Source organism: Vipera berus, assembly GCF_964194415.1.
Source record: "Vipera berus genome assembly, chromosome: 2".
In the NCBI taxonomy this organism is placed as follows: Eukaryota; Metazoa; Chordata; class Lepidosauria; order Squamata; family Viperidae; genus Vipera; species Vipera berus.
In genome coordinates, this window is record NC_138203.1 from 165,966,043 (window position 1) to 165,990,114 (window position 24,072).

Below are 24,072 nucleotides of genomic sequence, written 5' to 3' on the forward strand. Positions count from 1 at the left end.
GGATCAACTGAGAAAAGGGTATTTTCAGGTGGCCCTCGATGTACGACTACAATTGAGCCCCAAATTTATGTTGCTAATTGAGACATTTGTTAAGTGAATTTTGTCTCATTTTACGATCTTTCTTGCCACGGTTGTTAAGTGAATCACTGCAGTTGTTAAGTGAATTGGGCTTTCCCATTGACTGCTTGTCAGAAGGCTACAAAAGGTGATCATATGACCCAGAGGACACTGAGACTGTCATAAATATGACTCATTTGTCAAGCATCTGAATTTCAGTCACATGCCTCCCACTGGATTTTGATAAACATCAATTTGCCTATAGGGGAAATAGGTCGACAGACGATGCCATAGCTATTGCTTTACACTCTGTAGCAAGTCATCTTGAGAAACCTGGAAGTTATGTCAGGATGCTTTTCGTTGACTTTTAACACCATTTTGCCGAGCATTCTTATCGAGAAGCTGACTGACTTGAAATTCTCCCCCGCCATCTGCAATTGGATTCAAGACTTTCTCAGGGATCGGTTACAAACAGTGAGGGTCGGGTCTGCTCTGTCCACCCCCCTGAAGCTTTGCACCGGCTCACCACAGGGCTGTGTGCTTAGCCCCTACCTGTACTCTTTATACACATATGACTGTGTATCATCTGACCCATCCACTGCGATAATTAAGTTCGCAGATAATACAACTGTGGTGGGTCTCATTACAGGTGGGGATGAGACAGCATACAGGGCGGAGGTACAAAAACTATCCATATGGTATAGTAACAACAACTTGCACCTGAACATCGGCAAGACGAAAGAGATGGTGCTAGACTTCCGGAGAAAAAAGGAGGAACCTGCCCCACTTTACATCGGGGAGGACTGTGTGGAAAGAGTTTCCTCCTTTAAATTTCTGGGAGTCTACCTCTCTGAAGATCTGACCTGGAAAGTTAATACAACCCAGATGGCTAGAAAGGCCCAACAGAGGCTTCACTTTCTCAGGGTCTTGCAGAAGAACAGGGTAGAACAACGGCTAATGACCCTCTTTTACCGGTCTACCATAGAGAGCGTCCTCTCGTATGGTATTGTGGTTTTGTATGCTGGTCTGACAGCCGCGAATAGTAAAGTATTACAGAGGGTGGTGAGTACAGCACAAGACATTGTGGGCTGTCCCCTGACACCACTGGATGACATCGCCAGGGCTCGTTGCCTTGGAAGAGTGAGGAAAATTGTCAGGGATGACTCACACCCTGGACGGTATCTCTTTACTCTCCTACCATCTGGTAGGAGATATAGGAGTATAGCCAGCCGCACCAACAGGCTGAAAAACAGCTTCTGTCCGTGGGCTGTTAGGCTTTTGAATGAGAAATAACTTTTGTGAACTTTTGTGAATTTTATGCAGAATTGGCTTGGGAGGCCGGTGTGTGGTGTAGTTGGTTCACATGGTGTAGTAAGATGGAGGGTTTGTTGTCACTGTGTGTTGGGGGGTGAGAGCACAAAGGGAGGCTCAGCTAATCTCAATGTACACATAGTTGTACTTTGACAATAAAGATTCATTTCATTTCATGACCATTGAGATGCTACAGCTGTCATAAGTGTATGAAAGTGTGAAAAACAGTCATAAGTCACTTTTTTCAGTGCTGTTGTAACTTTGGTCATCAAATAAACTTGTAATGCAAGGACTACCTGTAGTTTTGCTCACTCAGTTCTGAAGTGACCATTTTGTTGGCATCTGCGATGCTCATGCCCTGTGTGCAATAGGAGTAGAAAGAATCACCTGATTATGTGCCAAATGAAAGATGTGTCTTTTTATTTAAAATTATTTACTTTTATATTTTACATAATCAGAAATATTTCAACTTCAAACTTCAGTATAATGATGATGCAAGCATTGGTGATTCAACAATGCATATTCCATTTCCTTAGTCTACTGCTCCATTTTTATATTCTTGATATCATTAGCCAAAGCACTGGACTCTTCAAATCTGTGCTGTTCGAGCCTAACCTTCAGATGATTCACTCTAATTGCTGGGATGAGTAATATTATTTTGACATGGGAGAAAACAGGACATAGCGAGAGACTGGAAGTGGAGACAGCAAATCTGAAATGCTTACTTTGTCATTTTGTTTTAAGGGCATTGGGAAAAATTAGGGGCAAAACTGATTAAACATTTCAGACCTGCCAATTTCAGGAGGCTCAGAGGACAAACATGTTGTACTAAAGTCTAGGTTGATAATCCCTGATTTATTGTCAAGAAACCTTATTACCAATAAATGCTGACATTAAGGACCAGTCAGATCTAATAATGAACTCCATGTCTCATAGTCTGTCCATTGTGCTTGCAGCCTGAAATCACAGCACCTATAACCTGCTTTTATTCCATTTTAGGACTTATGACCTCTATATCAAGTCAGCCTCCAATTTTGCCTTATACTGACTTTTGGTAACTTTTTGTCTGATATTATTGCTACCAATATTACAGGTAGTCCTCAATTACAGCTGCAATTGGGACTGGAATTTCTGTTGCTAAGTGATGCAGTCATAACATTGTGTTTTATGACTGCATCACTTAGCAATGGCAATCTCAGCAGTCCTAGTTGGTCATAACTGCATGGGTCATTAAATGAGGGCCTCACATGACCATATAGGAAGAAGCAAGAGTCCAAGGCAAGCAGGCTGGCAGGTGAGTGTGTGGATGACAGCTAAGAGTGGACAGACAAATTCAGCAGACAGTTGCTAAAGAGCAGAGACAGATACCATGGGCAGTACTACCAAGCGTGGGTGTGTGTGCGGATGTCACAGGGCACTACAGTGTGTGGGCAGGCACTGTGGAATACAAGTGAGTGGATGCCCAGGCAGGCAAAAAAACACCGGGAGCACAAGCGACTTACCCATTAACTTTGCAAGTGAAAGTCACAATCGTGATCACATAACCATGGGACACTGCAACTTTTGTAATTGTGAGCTAATTGCCAAGTGCCCAAATTGTAATCACGTAACCACAGGGATGCTGTAACAGCCACAACTTTATGGCTAATAGCAAGTCTCTTATTCAGCACCATCATAACTTTGAACGGTTGCTGAATGAGTGGTTGTAACCTGAGGACTACCATACATCTTTGTTATGATGCCTTTTAGTATGCAAAAGCAGTAGCAGTCAATGGTTTAGAATGAAAGGTAGGAACTTCCTGACATGTCATTGTGCTATGGGATAAGATGGGAAGATGCTGATGCTCTAAAGAGAAACCTGAAGAGGAGGCATGGTAAATTGGATTGTGGTGAAATTATTGTAAATCCATCCACCTGGCAAGTGATATCATGCACTACCTGTGAGAATTTCAAACAGACAGCTTACTCAAATACTATTTGTGACTCAACTGATTCTGACTACATAATGATTAATTTTACATTAATTTATACACACCCAGTTATACGTAAGAGACTAACAAATGTGACATTAGGTATTTATTTCAGCAAATTCTATTAAAAAATATCTGCTGTCTAGCAATAAACAGTGCAAAAGCTATGATTACTGTCTATCCTTTCCTGACTTCCAAGTCTCAGTAGCTGTTTTAGGTTCCAGTTTTGGCATTCATCAAACTGAATGAATATATGGTGAAAAATTGCCCAAAATTAAAACACTCAACATATATCTGGTTAGCTAATTGCAAAATAGCTTCTGTCGAACATTTGGTTGCAAGAATTGTCACCCATTAAATTTATTTCTGCTACCAGTTGCCCTAATTCAGAAATATGTTACTTCTATCAACAAGAAGCATTCAAAGTCAGTCAGTGGTTCTTGCTGGACAATAGCTGTGGAGTAAGTGATGTTTAATAGGGACGCGGTGGCTCAGTAGGTTAGGATGCTGAGCTTGTCGATCAGGTTGACAGTTTGGCGGGTCGAATCCCGAGTGCCGTGTAACAGAGTGAGCGCCTGTTACTCGTCCCAGCTTCTGCCAACCTAGCAGTTCGAAAGCACGTAAAAATGCAAGTAGAAAAATAGGGACCACTACAGTGGGAAGGTAACAACGTTCCGTGCCCCTTTGGCATCTAGTCATGCCGGCCACATGACCACGGAGATGTCCTCGCACAAGCGCTGGCTCTTCGGCTTTGAAACGGAGATGAGCACCGGCCCCTAGAGTTGGAAACGACTAGTACGCATGTCCGGGGGAACCTTTACCTTTAAGTGATGTTTAAAAAGTGGAGTGAATATGTGGCTGGCCCTCTTCTTCCCAAGATTATCCACTGAGAAAACTAAAGACAAATTCAAACATGGCACAAATCACAAATAGTAGAAACAGCCAGTGGAACCTTGCATTTTAGGGATTTAGTGCAAAAGCAATTTGGTATCTTATGGGTAATTTATTTAGTTTTGTTATTGTTCATTTGCTGAATTTAAACATTTTAATGCTGGTGGTATAATGGTTGGCTTCAGATGGAAATTTTCCTGTAAATACACGTAGTCTTCAACTTGCAACCATAATGGAGCGCCAAGGTTCCATTGCTAAGCAAGAGAATTGAGTTGTGCTCCATTTTACAACCTGTTTTGTGCAGTTGTTAGGTGAATCGCTGCAGCTCTTAAGTGAAGCATGTGGTTCTTAAGTGAATCTGGCTTCCCCAATTCACTTTGCTTGTCAAAAGCCTGCTGGGAAGGTTACGATTCGTGATCACATGACTCCAGGAAAGTTCAACTGTCATAAATACAAGCACCTGAATTTTGATCATATGACCATCGGGATGCTGCAACGGCTGTGTTGAAAAAACCAGTTGTAAGTTTTTTCAGTGCTGTATCTTCAAACAGTCGCTAAATGAATGGTTATAAGCCAAGGACTACCTGTACATGGTTATTCTCATATTTTGCATTGATTGTCCTTTCAATTATGCTATATAAATGTTAGCCCCATTCTGCTATTGGAAGCGAAGGCAGTTAGAGCTTTCAAATTGTAAAAAAATATTGTAGCATGAGTTTTGTTTTTACCAGCTTTAAATATTAAAGGAAATGGAAGACACAGATTAATGTACTAGGAAAACATGTTTGTATAGTCAATCAACCACTCTAACCTGAATAAAGTGAGATCTATTTTTCTTCAAAAAAAGAGGAAATATAAAAATAGACAATGAACAATATGACAGATTTAAAGTGTTTAATTCAAGAACAGCTGCAGAAAAAAGATGCATAGAGTTTTTCTTAATGTAAACATAAAAAGGAGGGAAAGCACAAACACAGTGGACAGATTTTTTTTTCATTTTTCATTTTTGATTTCAAAGAACCTCTTAACAACTAAAAGCATGCATCTAGCTGCATGTCCACAGAGGATGGGCTAGCCAACTCATTCTCAGCAAGTATGAAATGTGTGTGCCCTGATGCTAGTAAAATAATCCAGCTGAGAAACTGGACTCTAAAGAGTTTGGAGAGGCACTACAGTTCCTCTCATTGCTGGTTTTTCAGAGTATCTCCACTGTATCATTATTGCAGCAGAAATGCACTGACTCTTCTACAATCATCTCCAACACTAAAAGAGGCAAAAATAAAAGAAGAAATATAATCAACTCCAGTAACTTTAAATTATTTTTTACATAGGAAGTTTTCCAGATATTGAAAATTATTGCCAAATTCTGCTTGAAGAATGGGGAAAGGAGGATTCAGATTCTTGTCAACAAGAAACTCTGTAAATCACAATTATTGGAAGTTGCAAAGAGGAAATAAACAAAACCAAAAGCATTTTGGGGAGATGTTTATGTTGGACTTGGAAGATTGTATATACTTAATTGATGCATTCCCAAATAAGTGAGAGGAAATATTTAAAGTTTTGATCTCACTCTTGGCCAAAAAAATAAGCATGTCATTATGCATGCCCAGAATTACCATATCCTTACATCAGAACCTGAATAAGAGTTTGGCAATTTTGCAAAAGAAGCCCATACTAAGCAAAGCAGAGAAAGGCTTTGCTTGTGTGGGGAACCTACCTTTCCCTCTAAATGGCATGAGTTTAAAACAAATGTTAGTTTACTTTAAAAAAAAAGATCAAGCAGGAAAAAATATACTCCTAAATGGAGTATTTCATTCTTATTGTTTAGTCAGTTACAAATTAAAACAACGCACTTCTAGTAAAATAATAATGCAATAAATACCTAGACTATTTCAAGTTAAAAATAATAGGTACAAAAGAGCCTCAGTGGAATTAATGTACTGTTATTGCTACAGACTGACCCTTCACAGACATGGGTGTCTCCAAAATCAGTTGTAGCTTCCATCCTTGGTCTCTGGACTTGGTTAATTCCATTTTATCCTTTGGAATACTTCTAGACAACAATACAATACAATACATAGTACAACACACACATACACATGTCTGCTCCTAATTTTGTTTCTCTGCCAAATGATGTAACTTGTTGCCATCAGAATTGTTCCTTGCAACTGTGCAACAAGAATGTTACTGATCAAGAAGACTTCCTAGGCTTGGCTGTAGAGCAGATGACAAAGTTCTTGGGGTGGTTATCAAGCCTTCAGAAGTATCTAGCCTTCTCGAACACTGTCCCGAGATTCTGCTAATGAGCTGTGAATGATCCCAATGATAGACTCAACACCTTCTCCCTCTAGGACAGTACGATGGTCTCCTTCAACAACGTGGACAAACACCTTCCCATCACAGACCTGCAAAGGGTATAAAAATGTAGAAGAAAGCATTACAAATTTTAGCCAGCAATGCAAGCTTGAGGTCTTAATGTCCTTCCCTTGTAAGGTTGGCTCCTTTCTGTAGATTATTTCTTTCCCTGATCTCTTTCAATCAGTCACAACAAAAGCAAGGTCTTTTCGTTTCTGTTTCTTTCACGTATCCATTCTTAGAAACCATTAAACTGTATCTTTAGTTATAGTTATAGCTATATTTATATTTATAAATAAATATAGCTATTACCGGGTAAATCATAATTATATTTGCAAGAAATCAATACAGAGAGTGGCACCATATGCATTTCTAGTCGCTTCAAAATCTGGCAATGATGGAAGAGGAGCAAAAAAGGGCAGGAGGGAAAAAGGTATCAAGTATACCCCATTCATTATTCGATCTAACTTTATTGATGAAGAGAGGATCTCTTTTTAACTAATTATTTTTCTGTACACTGCTAAGATAAGCTTTGGTATGATTAGCAGTCACCTAAACGCTTGCAATTGTTCCATTTTGGGAATTATGGCCATGAAGAATGAAAAGTGATTGAAAATCTCTCAAGCACTTCAGATAAGAGTTCACAGTGATTTTGTATTCTAAAATTCTTGGCTATCTAACTTGGTTAAAATAAGTTAAAAGTTAGTTAAAGGTAAAGGTTCCCCCGCACACGCGTGCTAGTCGTTTCCGACTCTAGGGGCCGGTGCTCATCTCCGTTTCAAAGCCGAAGAGCCAGCGCTTGTCCGAGGACGTCTCCGTGGTCATGTGGCTGGCATGACTAGACGCCAAAGGCACACGGAAGGCTGTTACCTTCCCACCGTAGTGGTCCCTATTTTTCTACCTGCATTTTTACGTGCTTTCGAACTGCTAGGTTGGCAGAAGCTAGGACGAGTTAACAGGCGCTCACTCTGTTACGTGGCACTCGGGATTCGACCTGCCAAACTGCTGATTTTCTGATCGACAAGCTCAGCGTCCTAACCCACTGAGCCACTGCATCCCTAAGTTAAAAGTTAATACACTATTATTTTGGGAGAATCATGGTATTTAGTAGGAGACAGGGTGATGGATCAACATTTATACATGCTAAATCAATACGACTTATTCCTACGTTTTAACAACTCAAGAGTGCAGCTGATATTTCTTTAAGATGAGAAAACTTACTAAGTGAAAAGCTACATAGTTGTGGTCGTGTAATTTTTCAGACTAACCTCTGAAAGCCTGTAGTCTCCTCCAAGACCTTCTCCATACTCATTGTGGGTCTTTGCTTTCAGTAGTGTCACATTGCCGTGATATTTGGATTCTGGTACATACTTGTCTGCTGCCTTTAGTTTGTTGTAAAAGGAAACAGCAGCAAAAGTGAGTGCCTTGTGGCTGATATCTTTGTGATTCTGAGTAATCAGGTCTGCAGCAGCATTAGCACGAGCTTCCAAATTTGGTAGGGGCAAAAGGATCTCCAGCAACTGCAAATAGTACAGATAAATACATCAATCAATCAATCGAAGTGTTACTACAAAATACAGTGTACTTATTAAAGGGAACTAACACACACGTACACTTATGTAAATACATTTATGTCTACTTGCACACATACATTCTGTAACAATGAACAGTATCAACTACCATTACCTTATTGTACTCCATGCCAGAGAACTGCTGGACAAAGGCACACATTGCTTCTGTCTCTGTTTCAGCTTCATTTCCTGGGGTTAGCTTGGCTCTGTAACTCTGGGAATGATTCAAAAGACAATTTTCACGACAAGAACAGTGATAAAACCCAAGCATTACAATTATTAGGAAATCACACACAAGATAAAAATGGCTACTACACTTTGGATAAAAGGCTTGAGATAATTTCTAATAAGCATGAACTGTCCCAGAACAGACTGTTTCCCAAAGAATCCTGTGCCAAACAACGAGGTAACAATTGAACGTTACGGCCACCAATTTGTATTACAGAAGGTGATGCTGGAATAGGAAATGAATTCATCCCATAAATGGATTGCTGTGCGCCCGCACAACAAAATAGGTGTGTGCTACTGCTGATCTGCCAAGTGGTCCTGGCAGATAGACCTCGACTCTCTTACCTGAGTATGTGCTGCTACGTAGGAGTGAGAGCCATCTAACAGGAAGAGGCTATTGGGCAGGTAGGTAGGACCTTGCTGAGCTTGGAGCTGACAACACATTTCAAAGGCAACACAGGCACCAAAGGAGTATCCAGAAATTCGGTAAGGACCTTTTGGTTGCACCTCTTTTATACAGTTAATGTAATAGGATGCCAGGCTCTGTATACTGTCCAGTGGAGCAGCTAGAGATAGAAAGTAACAAAGTTAGGAAAAAGAGTCAGGCACTCGATTAGCACATTTATACTGTAATCTCACAATAAATATCCAGGCCAGCCTAATAGGAATTTTAACAGAATGGCAGAGTTGGAAGGGACCTTGGAGGTCTTCTAGTCCAACCCCCTGCTTAGGCAGGAAACCCTATACCATTTCAGACAAAATGGTTGGTCGATCTCTTCTTAAAAACTTCTAGTGTTGGAGCATTCACAGCTTCTGGAAGCAGGTTGTTCCACTGATTAATTGTTCTAACTGTCAGAAAATTTCTCCTTAGTTCTAGGTTGCTTCTCTCTTTGGCTAGTTTCCATTTGTTGCTTCTTGTCCTGCCTTCGGGTGCTTTGGAGACTAGCTCAACTCCCCTCTTCTTTGTGGCAACCTCTGAGATATTGGATCACTGCTATCATGTCACCCCTCACCCTTCTCTTCATTAAACTACACATACCCAATTCCAGCAACCGTTCCCTATATGTTTTAGCCTCCAGTTTCCTAGTCATCTTTTTTGCTCTTCTCTGCACTCTTTCTAGAGTCTCAACATCTTTTTTACATCGTGACAACGAAAACCGGATGCAGTATTCCAAGTGTGGCCTTACCAAGGCATTGTAAATTGGTATTAACAATTCACGTGATCTTGATTCTATCCCTCTGTTAATGCAGCCTAGAAGTGTGTTGGCTTTTTTGGCAGCTGCAGCACACTGCTGGCTCATATTTCAGTGATTGTCCACTAGGACCCCCCCTCATAGTTACTACTATTGAGCAAGGTACCACCTATACTGTACCTGTGCATTTGGTTTTTCTTGCCTAAGTGTAGAACCTTACATTTTTCACCATTGAATTTCATTTTGTTAGCACCCAATGTTCAAGTCTGTCAAAATCCTTCTGTATCTTAAATCTTAAACCTATCTTCTAGAGTGTTGGCTATTCCTGCCAACTTGGTGTCGTCTGCAAAGTTGATGAGTTCCCCGTCTATCCCCTCGTCCAAATCGTTGAAGATGTTGAAGAGCAATGGGTCCAGAACAGAGGCCTGGGGTACCCCACTATACACTTCCCTCCATGTAGATGCAGTTCCGTTGAGGACCACACGCTGAGTATGGCCGGTCAGCCAGCTATGAATCCATCTGGTGGTGATGCTGTCTAACTCACATTTTCCTATCTTATCAAGTAGTAGGTTATGGTTTACTTTTTCAAATGCCTTACTGAAGTCCAATTTTGCTAAAACAAAGATGTTCAGTTGTCTCCCTCTGCTTATAATTTGTTTTTTGTTTAAGCTAAATCTTTATATCTCAGCAGTGAATTATCACGTGGATATTGTGGATTCGATAAATGTGTTAAATGCAATAGCTACCTTCGGTACACTGAAGCCCATAGCTTGGTATGTGGAGCTTTGAGGCAAGGGTGTTGAAGACAGTGATGGATCCCTCAATGGGATGAATAAGGAAGAGTGGAGACTCAGTGTTCTTCACCTCATTGAGCGGTATGATTGTTGGTCCATCTGGATTAACCAAGAGACTATTCAAATCCACACTGAGTTGCTCAGTTTGACCGCCTTTGGTTTCCTGGGATAATACTAAAGACAAGATATAGACACATTCACACAGTGAAGTACAAGGTTTATAAGATGGTTTGGCACAAGTCTAAATATTTTTTTAAAAAAACTTTAACTTGTGTAGCACTAGGATCCAAACCAACTCTGATTCAGAAATTCAGGTCAGGGGTGGGCAATTCATTTTCCCAAGAGGCCACATGAGAAACTAAGACTATTGTGGAGGGCTGAACCAATAGAGCTGTGAAAATGCTTAGGCATGCATCCATGCACATATTTAAACTGGGGAAAAAAGCAGTCGTCTTCCAAATAAAAGCAATCCACATGGGCTGGACAGGGTCAACCAAAGAGTTGGATCTGGCCTGCAGCTACAAAATGCCCAGGTCTGTCTAGTTAATTATACATACTTACTGTCCTGAGTCCCAGATTTAGAAGAAAATTCCCGTAGTTTGTTAATTGTAAGCAACCGTACATCTCTCATTGGCATGACAATATCATAGTCCCGCTCCAGAGTCTGGCGGACTTCGACTCCCATCAGGGAATCCAAACCCAAATCAGCCAGAGAAGTGTCAGCATTCAGGCTGTTCACATCACGGACACCTGAGGGGGGAAAAAAAGCTTGCTTAATATCATATGGGCACAGCCCTTTTAGGCTGTCTCTTCTAGATTTAGCACTTGTTTGACAGCTTTCCTCACATTACTGACTTGGCATCTTTTGCTGGGATTGCTGTTATATAATTCTAATTGCTCAACTCTTTATGGAATACATGAAATATGATTTGAGATATTTATGAGGTACAGGGCAGCTGTTTTTTAGGCAATATTTAAAATACAATTATTTCAGTACGGTCAGCCACATTTCAACTGTATACATTCTGTAGATCAATTTAACCAGGGTGTGAAATTGCAAAGAAAGGTCATTAACCCATGAGAGAAGTCATCTGGGGATGAGACACTTGGTGCAGAGTGGATTCAGAACCAAAGGGATAGTTTGCTGCACTGCATAACCTTTTCTGTACTACCCCATTTATTCTCTGTCTTTGCAATACACATAGTTACACAGCTTACGAGAAGCTTAAGACCTTGACAACTGCCTATTCTCAGATGACATGACATCAAGCTCTCAGATTTCCATCCTAGCTTTTAGAAATGATGGGACTTGCAAACCAACAGATGCCCCCTGAGCCACTAGGGATGAAATAGAAATGTATATGAAGTGCATACAGATTAATGCAAAAGAGCCTGATTACTAATAATGAATTAATAAAGATAAAATAAAAAGTGAAAGCTCTGCAATTGCTATATTTATTTATTTTATTTAATTAATTTAATTTAATTTCTATACCGCCCTTCTCCCGAAGGACTCAGGGCGGTGTACAGGGCAATAAAAATACAACATACAAAAATTAAAAATAAGATTAAATTAATCTAGCCCTAACAATAAATAATAAAAATTACAAATTAAAATACCCCAAACCCATTAGACCAGGCCAGCTTGTTCAAATAAGTAAGTTTTCAGATCACGGCGGAAAGAGCCATGGCACAACACGGGGCATTATCCCCCATCCAAAAGTCGTATCTTGACTGTGACTCATGGAAAACAAAGCAATACCACATAGCAAACGAGACAGAAGTGAAGGGAGGGCTGGAAAGGGGGGAACGGGAAGGAGAAAATGTTGCTTTCTCAGCAAAAAACAAAACCTCCTTGCCTTTTAAAAAATCATGACTAGCATTTACATCATGTTGCAACATGAGCAGCTGGAAAGCCTTCACCATTTCAGCAACTAACCATCCTTTTCACTGGCAACTTCCTACTAAGTCATTTTATATTGATTTCTTATTTTAGAAACTCCAGCCTGTCCGTGTTCTTTATAGATAATTTGTGGTGTTATTTTGATTCTGTGCTTTCAGCTTCAGTGCCCCTGTAATATTCTCTGCCTTCTTTTATGTTTTAAAGAAGAGAGAAGCACTATGTCAGTTCAAAACTTTCAAACTCTACAGGCACTCCTCTGCATTGTTCCGATTTCTCTTTCTCCCACATCTACTCCCTTCTCGAAGTACAGCAACCTCGATTTCTCCCTCTGTAATTTAGTAACCTCTTCAGTGCTGATCCCTATGCACCCTTCTGCAGAAGCTCCCCAAACTCTGTGAAATTATCTTCAGAAAATAACAGACCTGACTTCATAAGGGTAGGAGGTATGGTTAAATTAGGATCACATCATACCTTGCAAACAGCTATATGAAATTATGGAATAACAGCAATGGATTGTGTGAAAAAAGGGATAACAATAACACAGAAGCCACGTACAGAACTATTTCGAATCTACAATTAACCTACTTAGTGTACAACACCTATTTTCCCCTTTTGAGATGACATGCCTCCCCTGTCACCAATCGGGTCCTCTGGCTCAGCAACCACCCCGGGATCAGATGGCCCTGACTTTGCTGTTCTTTAGGAAAGCCTTAGAAACGTGGCTCTGCCAGTAAACTCCAAGCTGAGTGATTTATGTACCCGCAGAAATGCTACAGGACTTTGAAGTTTTTTTTATTCGTTGGGTGGGGTGTTTATTATTTTTCCTTCAATAGGTGAACTTAGAAAGAAGCAAAATAAACACTTAAGAAAGAGAAGCCACCACTCTACTACCTGTTTTGGTTCTCAGGGATACTAACCGAGAATGTGAGCAACAGCTTCCACAAGATCCCTCTGGCTACCTCCATCACTTTTGGCCAACGTTTTTTCAGCTAAGACAAAACTGGACATGACGGGGTGAGGCTGGTTGAGGAAGTGATCCAACACATCCAAGCATGAGCTGATCCTTTGGGGTAGAGTTCCCCCAATCACAGTGTCATTTGTGCCCATTGTCTCCAAAACAATTCCTACATCACCAATGGCACCCCACTGGATTGCTAGACCTGGAGGGGGAAAAAAAGGTGTGGTGGTTATTAAAGAGGACAGGCAAAAAAAATAAGAATATTATTCTTTATGAGCATGATGTGGTAATGTGTTGGAAGAATCAGATGACAGATACTTAAGTCTATGTAATCTTGCTTTAACTTATGTCTGTTATAAATCCAAATTGTCAAGGTGGAAAAGTAATATAATTACCAGGAAGGCCATCATGTCTCCGCTGTTCACAGATACGTTCCATAGTAGAGTTGGCAAAACCATAGTTACTTTGGCCAGCATTTCCTCTTCCACAGCTTACTGAAGAGAAGGCTACAAAGTGATCCAGTTTTGGGCATCTTTGACGGGTTACTCTGAATTAAAAAAAACAGGCAAGATTATTGCTTCTTTTGAAAGAGATCCTCCACTTGCTCACCATCATCAGTTTTAAGCAGAACAACAGATCTTCACATGATACTTACTGGTCCAAATTAAGTGTGCCCGAATACTTGGGTTTGTTGACTTCACAGAAAAGTTCTGCGGTCTGATTTTCCAGCATAGCATCTTTCAGCACCTGTAGAAACAGCAACAAATATGATCTCTCACACGTAGAAAAATACCTTGTTCCCATTTCAAAACAATTATCTTTACATTTAATGTAAACATTTTATGAAAATGAAAATAGTAACTATTGTTTGGGGAAGGCAGTTGAAAAAAGAATTAGGCAATCCTATAGCACCGGAGGCAAGAGTTTAAACCTTACCACCACCAGTTCACAGACATATTAGCCCTTTATTCATGATATAATATTTTATATTTTTAAGAAGGGCAAACATTCTTTGAAGATAAAATCTAGACAGCTCTAAGATAATGATCCAACCAATATAATGTTGAAATATACATTAGTGCTTCCAATCAACCAATGTCAAATAAATCTTTTTCCATGTTACTGCAGTGTTTTTTTCCCCTTTCAATCTTTCCTCCTCAATAATTAAATGTTTTTAAAAAATCATTTGATTACTACTTCTCTTTTTTTGAGGCACTATTTGATTAAGGTTTTGGCTGAGGAATGCTAAATATTAGATATGGAGATATTCACTCACAGTTTAAGATGCGATCATCTAATTAACACTTTCTGAATCATTATATGAAACTGAAAAAGCCACACTGCATGAACATTACACTTCACTAGACATGTCAAATTCGTGATGTCATGTGACATCGCGAGACATATCGGGACTGTTTTGCCATTGCTGGCAATGGAGTGGGCGTGGCTTCCGGATGACGCATCCGGCCTGTGGGCTGGCAGTTTGACACCCCTGCTTCAGTACATTTCTAATTTTTTTAAAAAAATATATATTCAAAATTGCATATATTTGGTTAAAAAAAACACCTCACCAAACATATCTGCCTCAAAAACTATGTCAGTGAAACAACATACCAAAAGCACTGTATCTGTTAAAAATGCTTGCCAAATTATATACCCTAAGCAACATTGTCTACAAAATATAAATAAATTAGGAAGAGTACCCGCAAAAAAGTACATTGTTTTTCAGGCACATCTTTTAAAAATCTGAAAACAGATGAGAAAATAGGATAAAACAAAGGTTAGAAAAACGGAAGAAACAAGAATGGACAAATCTTTGGAGGATGGGGGTCAGATCTGTCTCTTTCTAGAGTGGTCCACAATAAACAGTCAAATAAAACGAATCTAAAGAGATAAACAGCAGAGAAATTAACAGATCTATGGCCATACCGAGAGCCTGTCACTCACCATGGCCAAATTGAAAATACCCCCAACAGGTCCTAGTTGAGAAGCTTCTTGTATTAACTGCTGTGCTCCCTCAAGAGTAGCAACATCACTGGTTGACACGAGAACCTGGACTCCAAGCTGTTTCCATTCTTGCACTCGTTTAGCCTGATAACCTGAAAATCAGGAGAGTCTGATATTTAGCTGCAGTTATACTATATTTTTGGCTATAAAATCATCAATGCAATGAATATGAATTAGGCAAACTCCTGGAGACAGTGAAGGATGGCTGGGCTGGAGTGTTGCAGTCCATGGGGTTGCGAAAAATCATACACGACTTAGCAAATGAACAACAACAAAATTTACCTTTACATTGTCTGCTAATGAAGGCATGTGCTGTTTTGCATGCACATAGATGTCTGATAACCAAATGGGGAAATAAATCAGTTTTATGATCATAATGATCCTACTGATGATCATGGAATAAATCATTGTTTCTTTCTGAGATAAGCCTACAGTACTGAGAGGGACGCGGTGGCTCAGTGGGTTAGGACGCTGAGCTTGTCGATCAGAAGGTCGGCAGTTTGGTGGGTCGAATCCCGAGTGCCGCGTAACAGAGTGAGCGCCTGTTACTTGTCCCACCTTCTGCCAACCTAGCAGTTCTAAAGCACGTAAAAATGCAAGTAGAAAAATAGGGACCACTACGGTGGGAAGGTAACAGCGTTCCGTGCGCCTTTGGCGTCTAGTCATGCCGGCCACATGACCACGGAGACAATCCTCGGACAAGCGCTGGCTCTTCGGCTTTGAAACGGAGATGAGCACCGACCCCTAGAGTTGGAAACGACTAGCACGCATGTGCAGGGGAACCTTTACCTTTACCTTTTACTGAGAGATGGCAAAATTGGCTTCTTTGCTTAGAGAATGATCAATGTTAACATTTATTAATGACTGGAAACCCCTTATGGACTTTGACAATTAGCTGATGGAAAAAGGAAATTGTGATATAATAATAGAGAGAAGGTAAAATATAAATGCATTTATAACCACTGGCAATAGAATTGGAAGCTGCTTCTTTATATATTTTTCTTTTCTTTCTCTATTTTCTTTCCTACTTATTCATCATTCTTCCTTATTTTCTTTTTGTTTCTTTTCTAACACTTGTATTGCTTTTATCTTTTTGTTAAAAATTTCTTCAATAAAAATTATATTTAAAAAAGAATCTTGTTATCAGGGAAAACAGAAAATGAACTCTTTCTGTGAGTGTGTGCAAAATCATATGTTCTAAATATTTTTTTTCTTAGTACTTCTCTTTCTATTTTTGCATGCAAGATCTTAAAGATGGTATAATTCACAGTTTAGTTACGGTAACTTCCACAATTTAATTTTTATTTCTGATTTCCCCCCTTCATTGAAAAGGATTGATTTTTTTTCTACAACTGGAAGAAACAAAAATACCATTGTCCTTTATTTTGTGATTAGTATATTCTCCATTTCCCTTAACTGTTAGATCCTTTAAAAGTAAATATCACTTTTTGTTCTTGCTCCAGATAAATTGCTATTTTTTTTAGTAACAGAAAAAGTTTATCTCACAATTATTATCTCAAAATTCCATCTTAAGCTTTTTCAAACCACTCCTTGCTCTTGACTCAAATATAGCCTTTGCCAAGAGCAAAACTAAAATTTGCATCTCCAATCTGGAATTAGGGAACTCAGTCTTCGCTATTGTTTGCTCAACATACCTGTCCGGATGCCTGAACGAGATGTCAGCACCAGCATTTTTGCCCCTCTTTCAACCAACCACTGAGCCAGTTCAAGCCCAAATCCTCCAAGGCCTCCCGTGATGATGTATGACTTGTTTGGTGGGCAAGATGTTCGGGAGATGGCTGGAATCGGCGTTAAACTAGTTCCCTTTGTGGGAGAGTTCTTCTCTTCTTCATGGATCTAGAAAAACAGCACAGCTATTTCGTCATATGGGTCAATACTGACTTTAGGCTCTCTCTTTTTTAACAGAAATAGCTCTAAATTATGGAATGGTGAGAAAGGCTATCCTGGAGATATTATAATTGTAAATGGATCATAATTTTTTTAAAAATCATTGTAAAATAGGAAGCATGCAACCGAAATGGGTGGCATATAAATTCAATGAAATAACAACAATAGTAATAAAAAACATGTAACTGTATATTCTGGCAATGTGACAGCCTATAACAATTCTCAAAATGCTCATCTCAATACAGAAATTCAAATTATCAACATCCCCATCCAGTTTGTGTTTGAACATAACCAGGGAAAAGGAGCACGCTACTTTCCTCAGTAATTGGTTCCACTGTTGGACTGCTCCAACCGTTGGGAAGTTTTCCTACCACAACCAGCCTTCCTGCAACAGTCTTTACTAATGTACCACTGCATTTTTGGATGATAGGCAGCAAGTTCTCAGCTTCTGTATGATAATCTACCAAGTATCTGAAATGTGCTCTCTTGAGATTGCCTTTCTCAAAGCAAAAAATACCTATTTGCCTCAGTTTTTTGTGGTAATTTCATTCCCACTCTAATTATCCTTGTTCTCTTTCTCTGCACATCTTCTCTGTCATTTGCTGAACAATGATACAGTATGTTTAATTTGCAACACTCCCACAATTTATTAAGCAAGTTGTCCAGGCAAAAAATACAACACAGTCAATCTGGCAAATTGCTTCTTGACAAATCTAGTCAGTGGGTTCTAGTAATCACTGCCTTGTTTTCAAGGTACAGAAACAGCAGTAATTTAAAGATCTTCTCTAAGTCTTTCTCCTCATCAATATTAGACTGATTGGCCTGAATCTTTGTATAGCTTTCTCCGCTTGTGAAAAAGGGACATCCTCTCCTTGCAGTCATCTGATATTTCATCCATTCTCCAGGATTTTTTTTAAATAAGAAAGGATTGAACAGACCATAAGCAAATTCCTTCAGTTCCCTAAGAGGTAGTCCAAGACTTTGAAAATTTAAAGTTATTCAAGGTACTATATTTGTATGAAGCTCAAACTGAATTCCTGTTCCTTCAACCCATCTCTTCTCAACTGTCTGTTGAAATGTATTCTATTTTCTGAGAAAACTTTCAAATCAAAGTACGAGCTCAGGTAGAGCTATCCCTTTGTTTTTAGTGCTATTTATTATCATTATGTTGGCTTTATTTTAATAGCTCATTTATTGATTTTTTTTCCTCTTTAATTTGACCATATCTGATGAGATAATTTGTTCTGTTTTGCTGAATTTATTTTCTTAATCTGTATTTTAGGTTTTAAGAAGCTGCACAAGAGATGTCATTGCTTCTGTTATTTTGTATTTTGCATGTTACTTTATTGTAAAATCCACAATTCAAATTCCGTACTACTGTACTATTACTTCCACCGTGGTTTTTTCTGTTTTGGATCTTGCTATTGTTAAAATCCTTTTATAAAAAGGTATCAATATACATAGCAATAAATATGTAACAAATTCTAGCACTATAGAACAGTGGTGGTGAGCCTATGGCCAGAAGGGGCACTCAGAGCCCTCTCTGTGGGCAAGCACGCCATTGCCCCAGCCCCACCTCCCCCCACGGCCCTATCACCAGCAGCCCTCTCGGAGGAGAGTCGCCCCCGGGCAGCAGGGCAGGGCAGGGCGGCTTTTGGGCACTCGGTCTCTATAAAGTTCGCCATCACTGCTATAGAAACACTACATACTAACCCAACCTCTCCATTCTTCAACCCACTCTCTCCCCTCCCCCCCTTTCTTTAACAGATATTCACAGCAGGTATCAGTATTCACAATTATATAGTACAGCTTTCACAAAATCTTCTTCTACCATACCTGGATTACCACTTTTCCAATGTGTTTTCCTTGTGCCATGTATCTGAAGGCAGCTTCTATCTCTTCTCTGTTAAACAAAGTAGTCTGCAAAGGTTTTACTACACCATTTTTAATGCCTTCTTCTAGCAGGTTGGACACTGATTCCCACTCTTTGTTTTTTTCTTCGAAAATAGCATCTAACAGAATTCCATGAAAAGCCACGTTCTTCAGGAAAAGAGCCATTCCTACAAGAAGCAATGCAGTTATGACTCTTCTACCTTAATGTAGCTTCTGCTGCCAGCAAAATTCTCACACATTTTTAAAACAGTTAAGGATGAACCAGAGGCAAAATCAGATCAGCAAAAATGATAAAACTCATTTTTATGAAATGGTTCCTATGAATTTAATTGAAATAAAACATATAAAATTTAAGAAGAACTAGTTCTATGGAAGCTTCACCCACATAACTCTTCTACTCGAAAAGTTAATTACAAGCATTACAGCATCATGATGCTAAGAAAAGGATGTTTAGGGTAAGAGCTGATTCAAGACATCTGTTACTGCCTGCTTTGATTGGTTCCATTCTTTTTTATGGTTAAATCAGGATATAAATAAATCCAAAAGGAATGATTAAATTTGCAATCTGCCCTGTAGAGTCCAGAAATATCCTGCACATAAGATATTCAGCCCAAGAAATATTACCAAGAGGTGTGTTGTTCGACAGGTCATATTTGCCAATTTCCAAGAAGCGCCCATGACGAGCAAGGCAACGAAGGCTGGCCTGGAGCTTCTCTTCTGATAAGGAGTTTAACACAAGGTCAACACCTGCAAAAATGTTCAACAAAGTCAATAGCGTAGCCTACAAGATTTGCATCTACACTCTTTACTTCTAATTAAAACTTCTAAACTGTATAGAGATGGTCGCCTCCAGTGTTTATACTTACCTCTCCCATTAGTAACTCTCAGTATGTGTTGTTCGAAGGAAGTATTTCTAGAATTGGCAAAGCTATTTGCATCAAGCTGAGGGAATCTTTTTTGGAGATATTCACGTTTCTCTTTGGAACCTGAAAACAAGAAAACATGTGTTTCTCTCCATTCAAATATCTTACAGACCCTTCCTTCTTCAGAGGCCTCTAAGGAAGACAGAGAACGCCTGGAGCATCTACAGTGTGTGGGGTCAAAATTTGCAGGATGATGCTACAACAATGTGACTGAAACTTATCCTTTTGTATGTAAGTGTGATGCTGACGTAGCTATCAAAGGGGTGGAACCTAGATCATCACTCCTGCCATCTTGAAGATTTTGGTTTTCATCACTCCCATTTCATGGACACCACTGAATAATGCTGGCCACAGCATTGTTCTGATAAAGTGGCAGCTGATGATGGCTAAAGAGACATAGAAATTAATCTACTCCAATACTTTTTTTAAAAAAAGGCAACCTGTCCTTATTTATTTCTCCCATGTTTAGTTTATATTGTCAAATAAAGCATATATTTAAGGAGTAAGAGAAACATCGTTTTTCTCAGTTCTTCAAGACATGTTTGTTTCTGAAAACAAATAACTTGTTAATTTATTCATTCATTCAATTTCTAAAGCTGCCAATCTCAGCCCAGTTGCTTACAATTCCAAAAGTATAAAACAATTAAAAACTTTTTTTTTTAAAAAAACATCCAAAATAAATAAACTGCTCAAGATACCTGGCCAGTTAACACTAAACCCAGGAAATGGGACTTAACAAATTCAGACCTGCAGGCTCAAGAACACAGCCAGGATTTTAAAGCCTTGAAAAAGGTCATTCTAAATTCTAAGGGGAGGTGACTCCACGTTGTCTCCTACGTTTTCATTCCTTAAGAGCAGAAAGCAAAGGTTACAGGGAGCCCTCAGAAAAAGAAAGGATGAAGCAAGTTATTTGAATCCGTGAAAAGGCAGCTACATACCCACAGTGGCAAAGACCTGGCAGCCCATGCTTAGAGCAACAGCAACGGCAGCTTGGCCCACACCTCCTGAGGCGGAGTGGATGAGAACAGAGTCACCCTGCTTCATGCCCCCTCGAACCACCAAGGAATAGTAAGCAGTCGTGTAGGCCACTGGCACAGAAGCTGCTTCTTCCAGGGTCCTGAAAAATGAGAAGAAATTCTTTGCAGGCCCTTCACACGTCTGTTTCACCCCCTTGTCAGTTTTCATCCTAACTCTTGTTGTGAAGAAGAGAGGCAACATGGAATCTGCACTTTCCTTTCTCAAGGGGTCCTTCCGCTATCTGTGCTCATGACACCACTTTAAAACTGCATCTTTTCATCCGGAAGCAGAAATCTCTCTAGTGGCTAAATTAAACATTAAGTGAGTCCTCCACTTGCAACTCTTTCTATACTAGCAGCTGATCACAAGAATGCTGTGGTAAAGGAAAAATTAATGCCAGAAAATGTTTTCTTGGTTGCTTTTTCCCTCCTCCCTGCATTCTCTCTTTACATAAGCCAGATCTGAACATGTTAATCTCCAGACTGTAATTTTAAAAAGTTCTTAAAGTAGAGTATACATTAACAGTCCATTCAGTCGCTTAAAATTAGTTACTAGGAGCCCCAGGTATTCATTACCCTGCTTGGTAAAAGAATCCTAAGTAAAAATTGGAGGGCTCCAATAAAATCAAAGGCCCTGCATTTTTCCCATCAAAAAAGCAATTACAGGAAAAGCAGAGAAGTGGGGAAAGAGTTACTGATATTCTGTTTTTCTACAGAAATGAAAAAGACTGACAAGATTCTAAACCACTGTATGATGAATGCAATTAGACCAAAAAAAAATGTTCTGCTACCGATAATGTTTCTTACATTCCATTACAGTTTAGTTTGCAAATGTAGGAATAAAATATGAGCAGCTTAGTTCCATAGGGAGTGTGAAGTAACACCAGCTGCTCTAAAGCTTTCCCTGCGCAGAGCCTTAAGTAACACCAGCTGCCTGCAATCAGTGCAGGTTCGCATCCCACCAGGCTCAAGGTTGACTCAGCCTTCCATCCTTCCGAGGTAGGTAAAATGAGGACCCAGATTGTTGGGGGCAATAAGCTGACTTTGTAATAATGCCGCTTGGGGGGGAGCGAAAGCCCTAATAAGCAGGCATATACATAGAATGAAGGCTATTGCTAAGCACATTGATTTGTGCTTAGATTGTAAGCCGCCCTGAGTCTTCGGAGAAGGGTGGGATATAAATGGGATTTTAAAAAAACAAACAAAAAAAACTAGACTTACCAGTTTTGTGGCACTTCCCACAGGAATCTCTTCTCACAGTCTACCACGGTAGCAAGTCCTTTAGCTGGTAGTAAACCCATTACTCTTTTCCCTGCAGGATCATATCCCGAGAACTCCATTCCTAACATGCATTGCTGCAGTGTCCAATTTCCTGGAAAAAAAAATTGACTGTTCCTATGAAACTGCTATAAGAACATGCAACTGCAGACATTTATGGATTTTAATGTCCTTAAAAGGTAAAGGTTCCCCCGCACATGCGTGCTAGTCGTTTCCAACTCTAGGGGCTGGTGCTCATCTCTGTTTCAAAGCCGAAGAGCCAGCGCTTGTCCGAGGACGTCTCCGTGGTCATGTGGCTGGCATGACTAGACGCCAAAGGCGCACGGAATGCTGTTACCTTCCCACCGTAGTGGTCCCTGTTTTTCTACTTGCATTTTTACGTGCTTTCCAACTGCTAGGTGGGCAGAAGCTAGGATGAGTTAACAGGCGCTCACTCTGCTACGCGGCACTCGGGATTCAACCCGCCAAACTGCCGACCTTCTGATCGACAAGCTCAGCGTCCTAACCCACTGAGCCACCGTGTCCCCCTTAATGTCCTTACTTATGTCTTAACCTTCCCACACACTTTGATGGTGGAAAAGAGATACATAAGTCAATTTTGGTCTGTGACTGAGTATCCACTGCTGGAAATTGCAATGGGAGAAAATAATTTCTAATGTTTAACTATTTAGCATTTGACTGAATGTATTTGATTTGCTCTGCCTATCCGAACTATAGCACTAACTTTTCCACTTCTGAGGTCAACCCACAGAAAGACTGGCAATTGCTTAGAATATGTGACCCTCAATGACTTTCCAATTTCTCCCTAAGTCAGGTCACTGCTCTTACCCAGAATTCTGATTTTGGCTTGTGGAGTTTGATAAGATTCTCCACCAGGAACATTTTAAAGTGCCAACTGCAGGCAGTTTAACTCCACAAAGAATCCCACTTGAAAACTCCACAAGGAATCCCACCCAATTTAAAAATGATCTTAATATTTTAGCATTCCTGACACCAAAATTCTCCTTCAGTGTTCCTGGTACCTGTGGGGTGGGTGTGGAGATTTTAGCCCTATTCTTGTTTTAGCATATATGGGGAAGACTCAGGAAGGTTCAGCTCACCTCTGATCCTATTCTTTATCTAATTTAGAACATTATCATGCTAATATCAAATTTCTTTGCTGAAGATATCTATACTCCAATCATTTCTACAGATATTGTTATCAAGCCATGCTCATACTATCCTAGCCAAAGAGTTAATCTCATTTATGAAGGAAAGATATGTAAGATCAAATTATTTATCTTAGGACATAATAATAGAAATCTTTTATATTTCTATAACTTTAGTACCATTTAAGACTCTTCATCCTGACAATAGGTCCTAATCATTGCCCATTAGGCAATAATTTAAGAACACTCAAGTGGAGATGAGTCTCTGGAAATGTTTTTTATACAAACCTGCTTTGTAACAAGCCACAGCACTAGATTATTTAACTGTTGTAATTGGTAATTACTTTTCAAGGTCTTTATTACAGGTAGTCCTTGACTTACACCAGTTCATTTAGTGACCGTTTGAAGTTACGACGACACTGAGAGACTTATAACCGTTTTTCACACTTATAACTGTTACAGCATCCCCATGGTCATGTGATCAAAACTCAGATGCTTGGCAACTGACTCATATTTATGACAGTCACAGTGTCCCAGGGTCACGTGATCCCCTTTTGCGGCCTTCTGACAAGCAAAGTCAAGGGGGAAACTAGATTCACTTAACAACCATGTTACTAACTTAACAACTGTGGCAAGAAAGTTCATAAAATGGGGCAAAACTCACTTAA

At 39.7% G+C, this 24,072-nt stretch overlaps 1 protein-coding gene across 1 annotated transcript in view; it reads right to left on the reverse strand.

Moving 5' to 3' along the window:
- Positions 1-5,108: 5,108 nt before the first annotated feature.
- FASN (fatty acid synthase) overlaps positions 5,109-24,072 on the reverse strand; it is a 65,788-nt gene continuing 46,824 nt past the window's right edge. Inside the window, exons 28-43 of the mRNA XM_081320657.1 lie at positions 22,200-22,350; positions 20,901-21,079; positions 19,906-20,025; positions 19,664-19,786; positions 18,983-19,206; positions 16,894-17,095; positions 15,179-15,330; positions 13,887-13,978; positions 13,627-13,778; positions 13,191-13,433; positions 10,932-11,120; positions 10,323-10,544; positions 8,729-8,949; positions 8,271-8,369; positions 7,853-8,104; positions 5,109-6,634 (exon numbers count right to left, since the gene is read on the reverse strand). Coding sequence (XP_081176783.1) covers positions 6,497-6,634; positions 7,853-8,104; positions 8,271-8,369; positions 8,729-8,949; positions 10,323-10,544; positions 10,932-11,120; positions 13,191-13,433; positions 13,627-13,778; positions 13,887-13,978; positions 15,179-15,330; positions 16,894-17,095; positions 18,983-19,206; positions 19,664-19,786; positions 19,906-20,025; positions 20,901-21,079; positions 22,200-22,350 — 2,759 coding nt within the window. The 3' untranslated portion in view covers positions 5,109-6,496. The remainder of the gene's footprint in view (positions 6,635-7,852; positions 8,105-8,270; positions 8,370-8,728; positions 8,950-10,322; positions 10,545-10,931; positions 11,121-13,190; positions 13,434-13,626; positions 13,779-13,886; positions 13,979-15,178; positions 15,331-16,893; positions 17,096-18,982; positions 19,207-19,663; positions 19,787-19,905; positions 20,026-20,900; positions 21,080-22,199; positions 22,351-24,072) is intronic.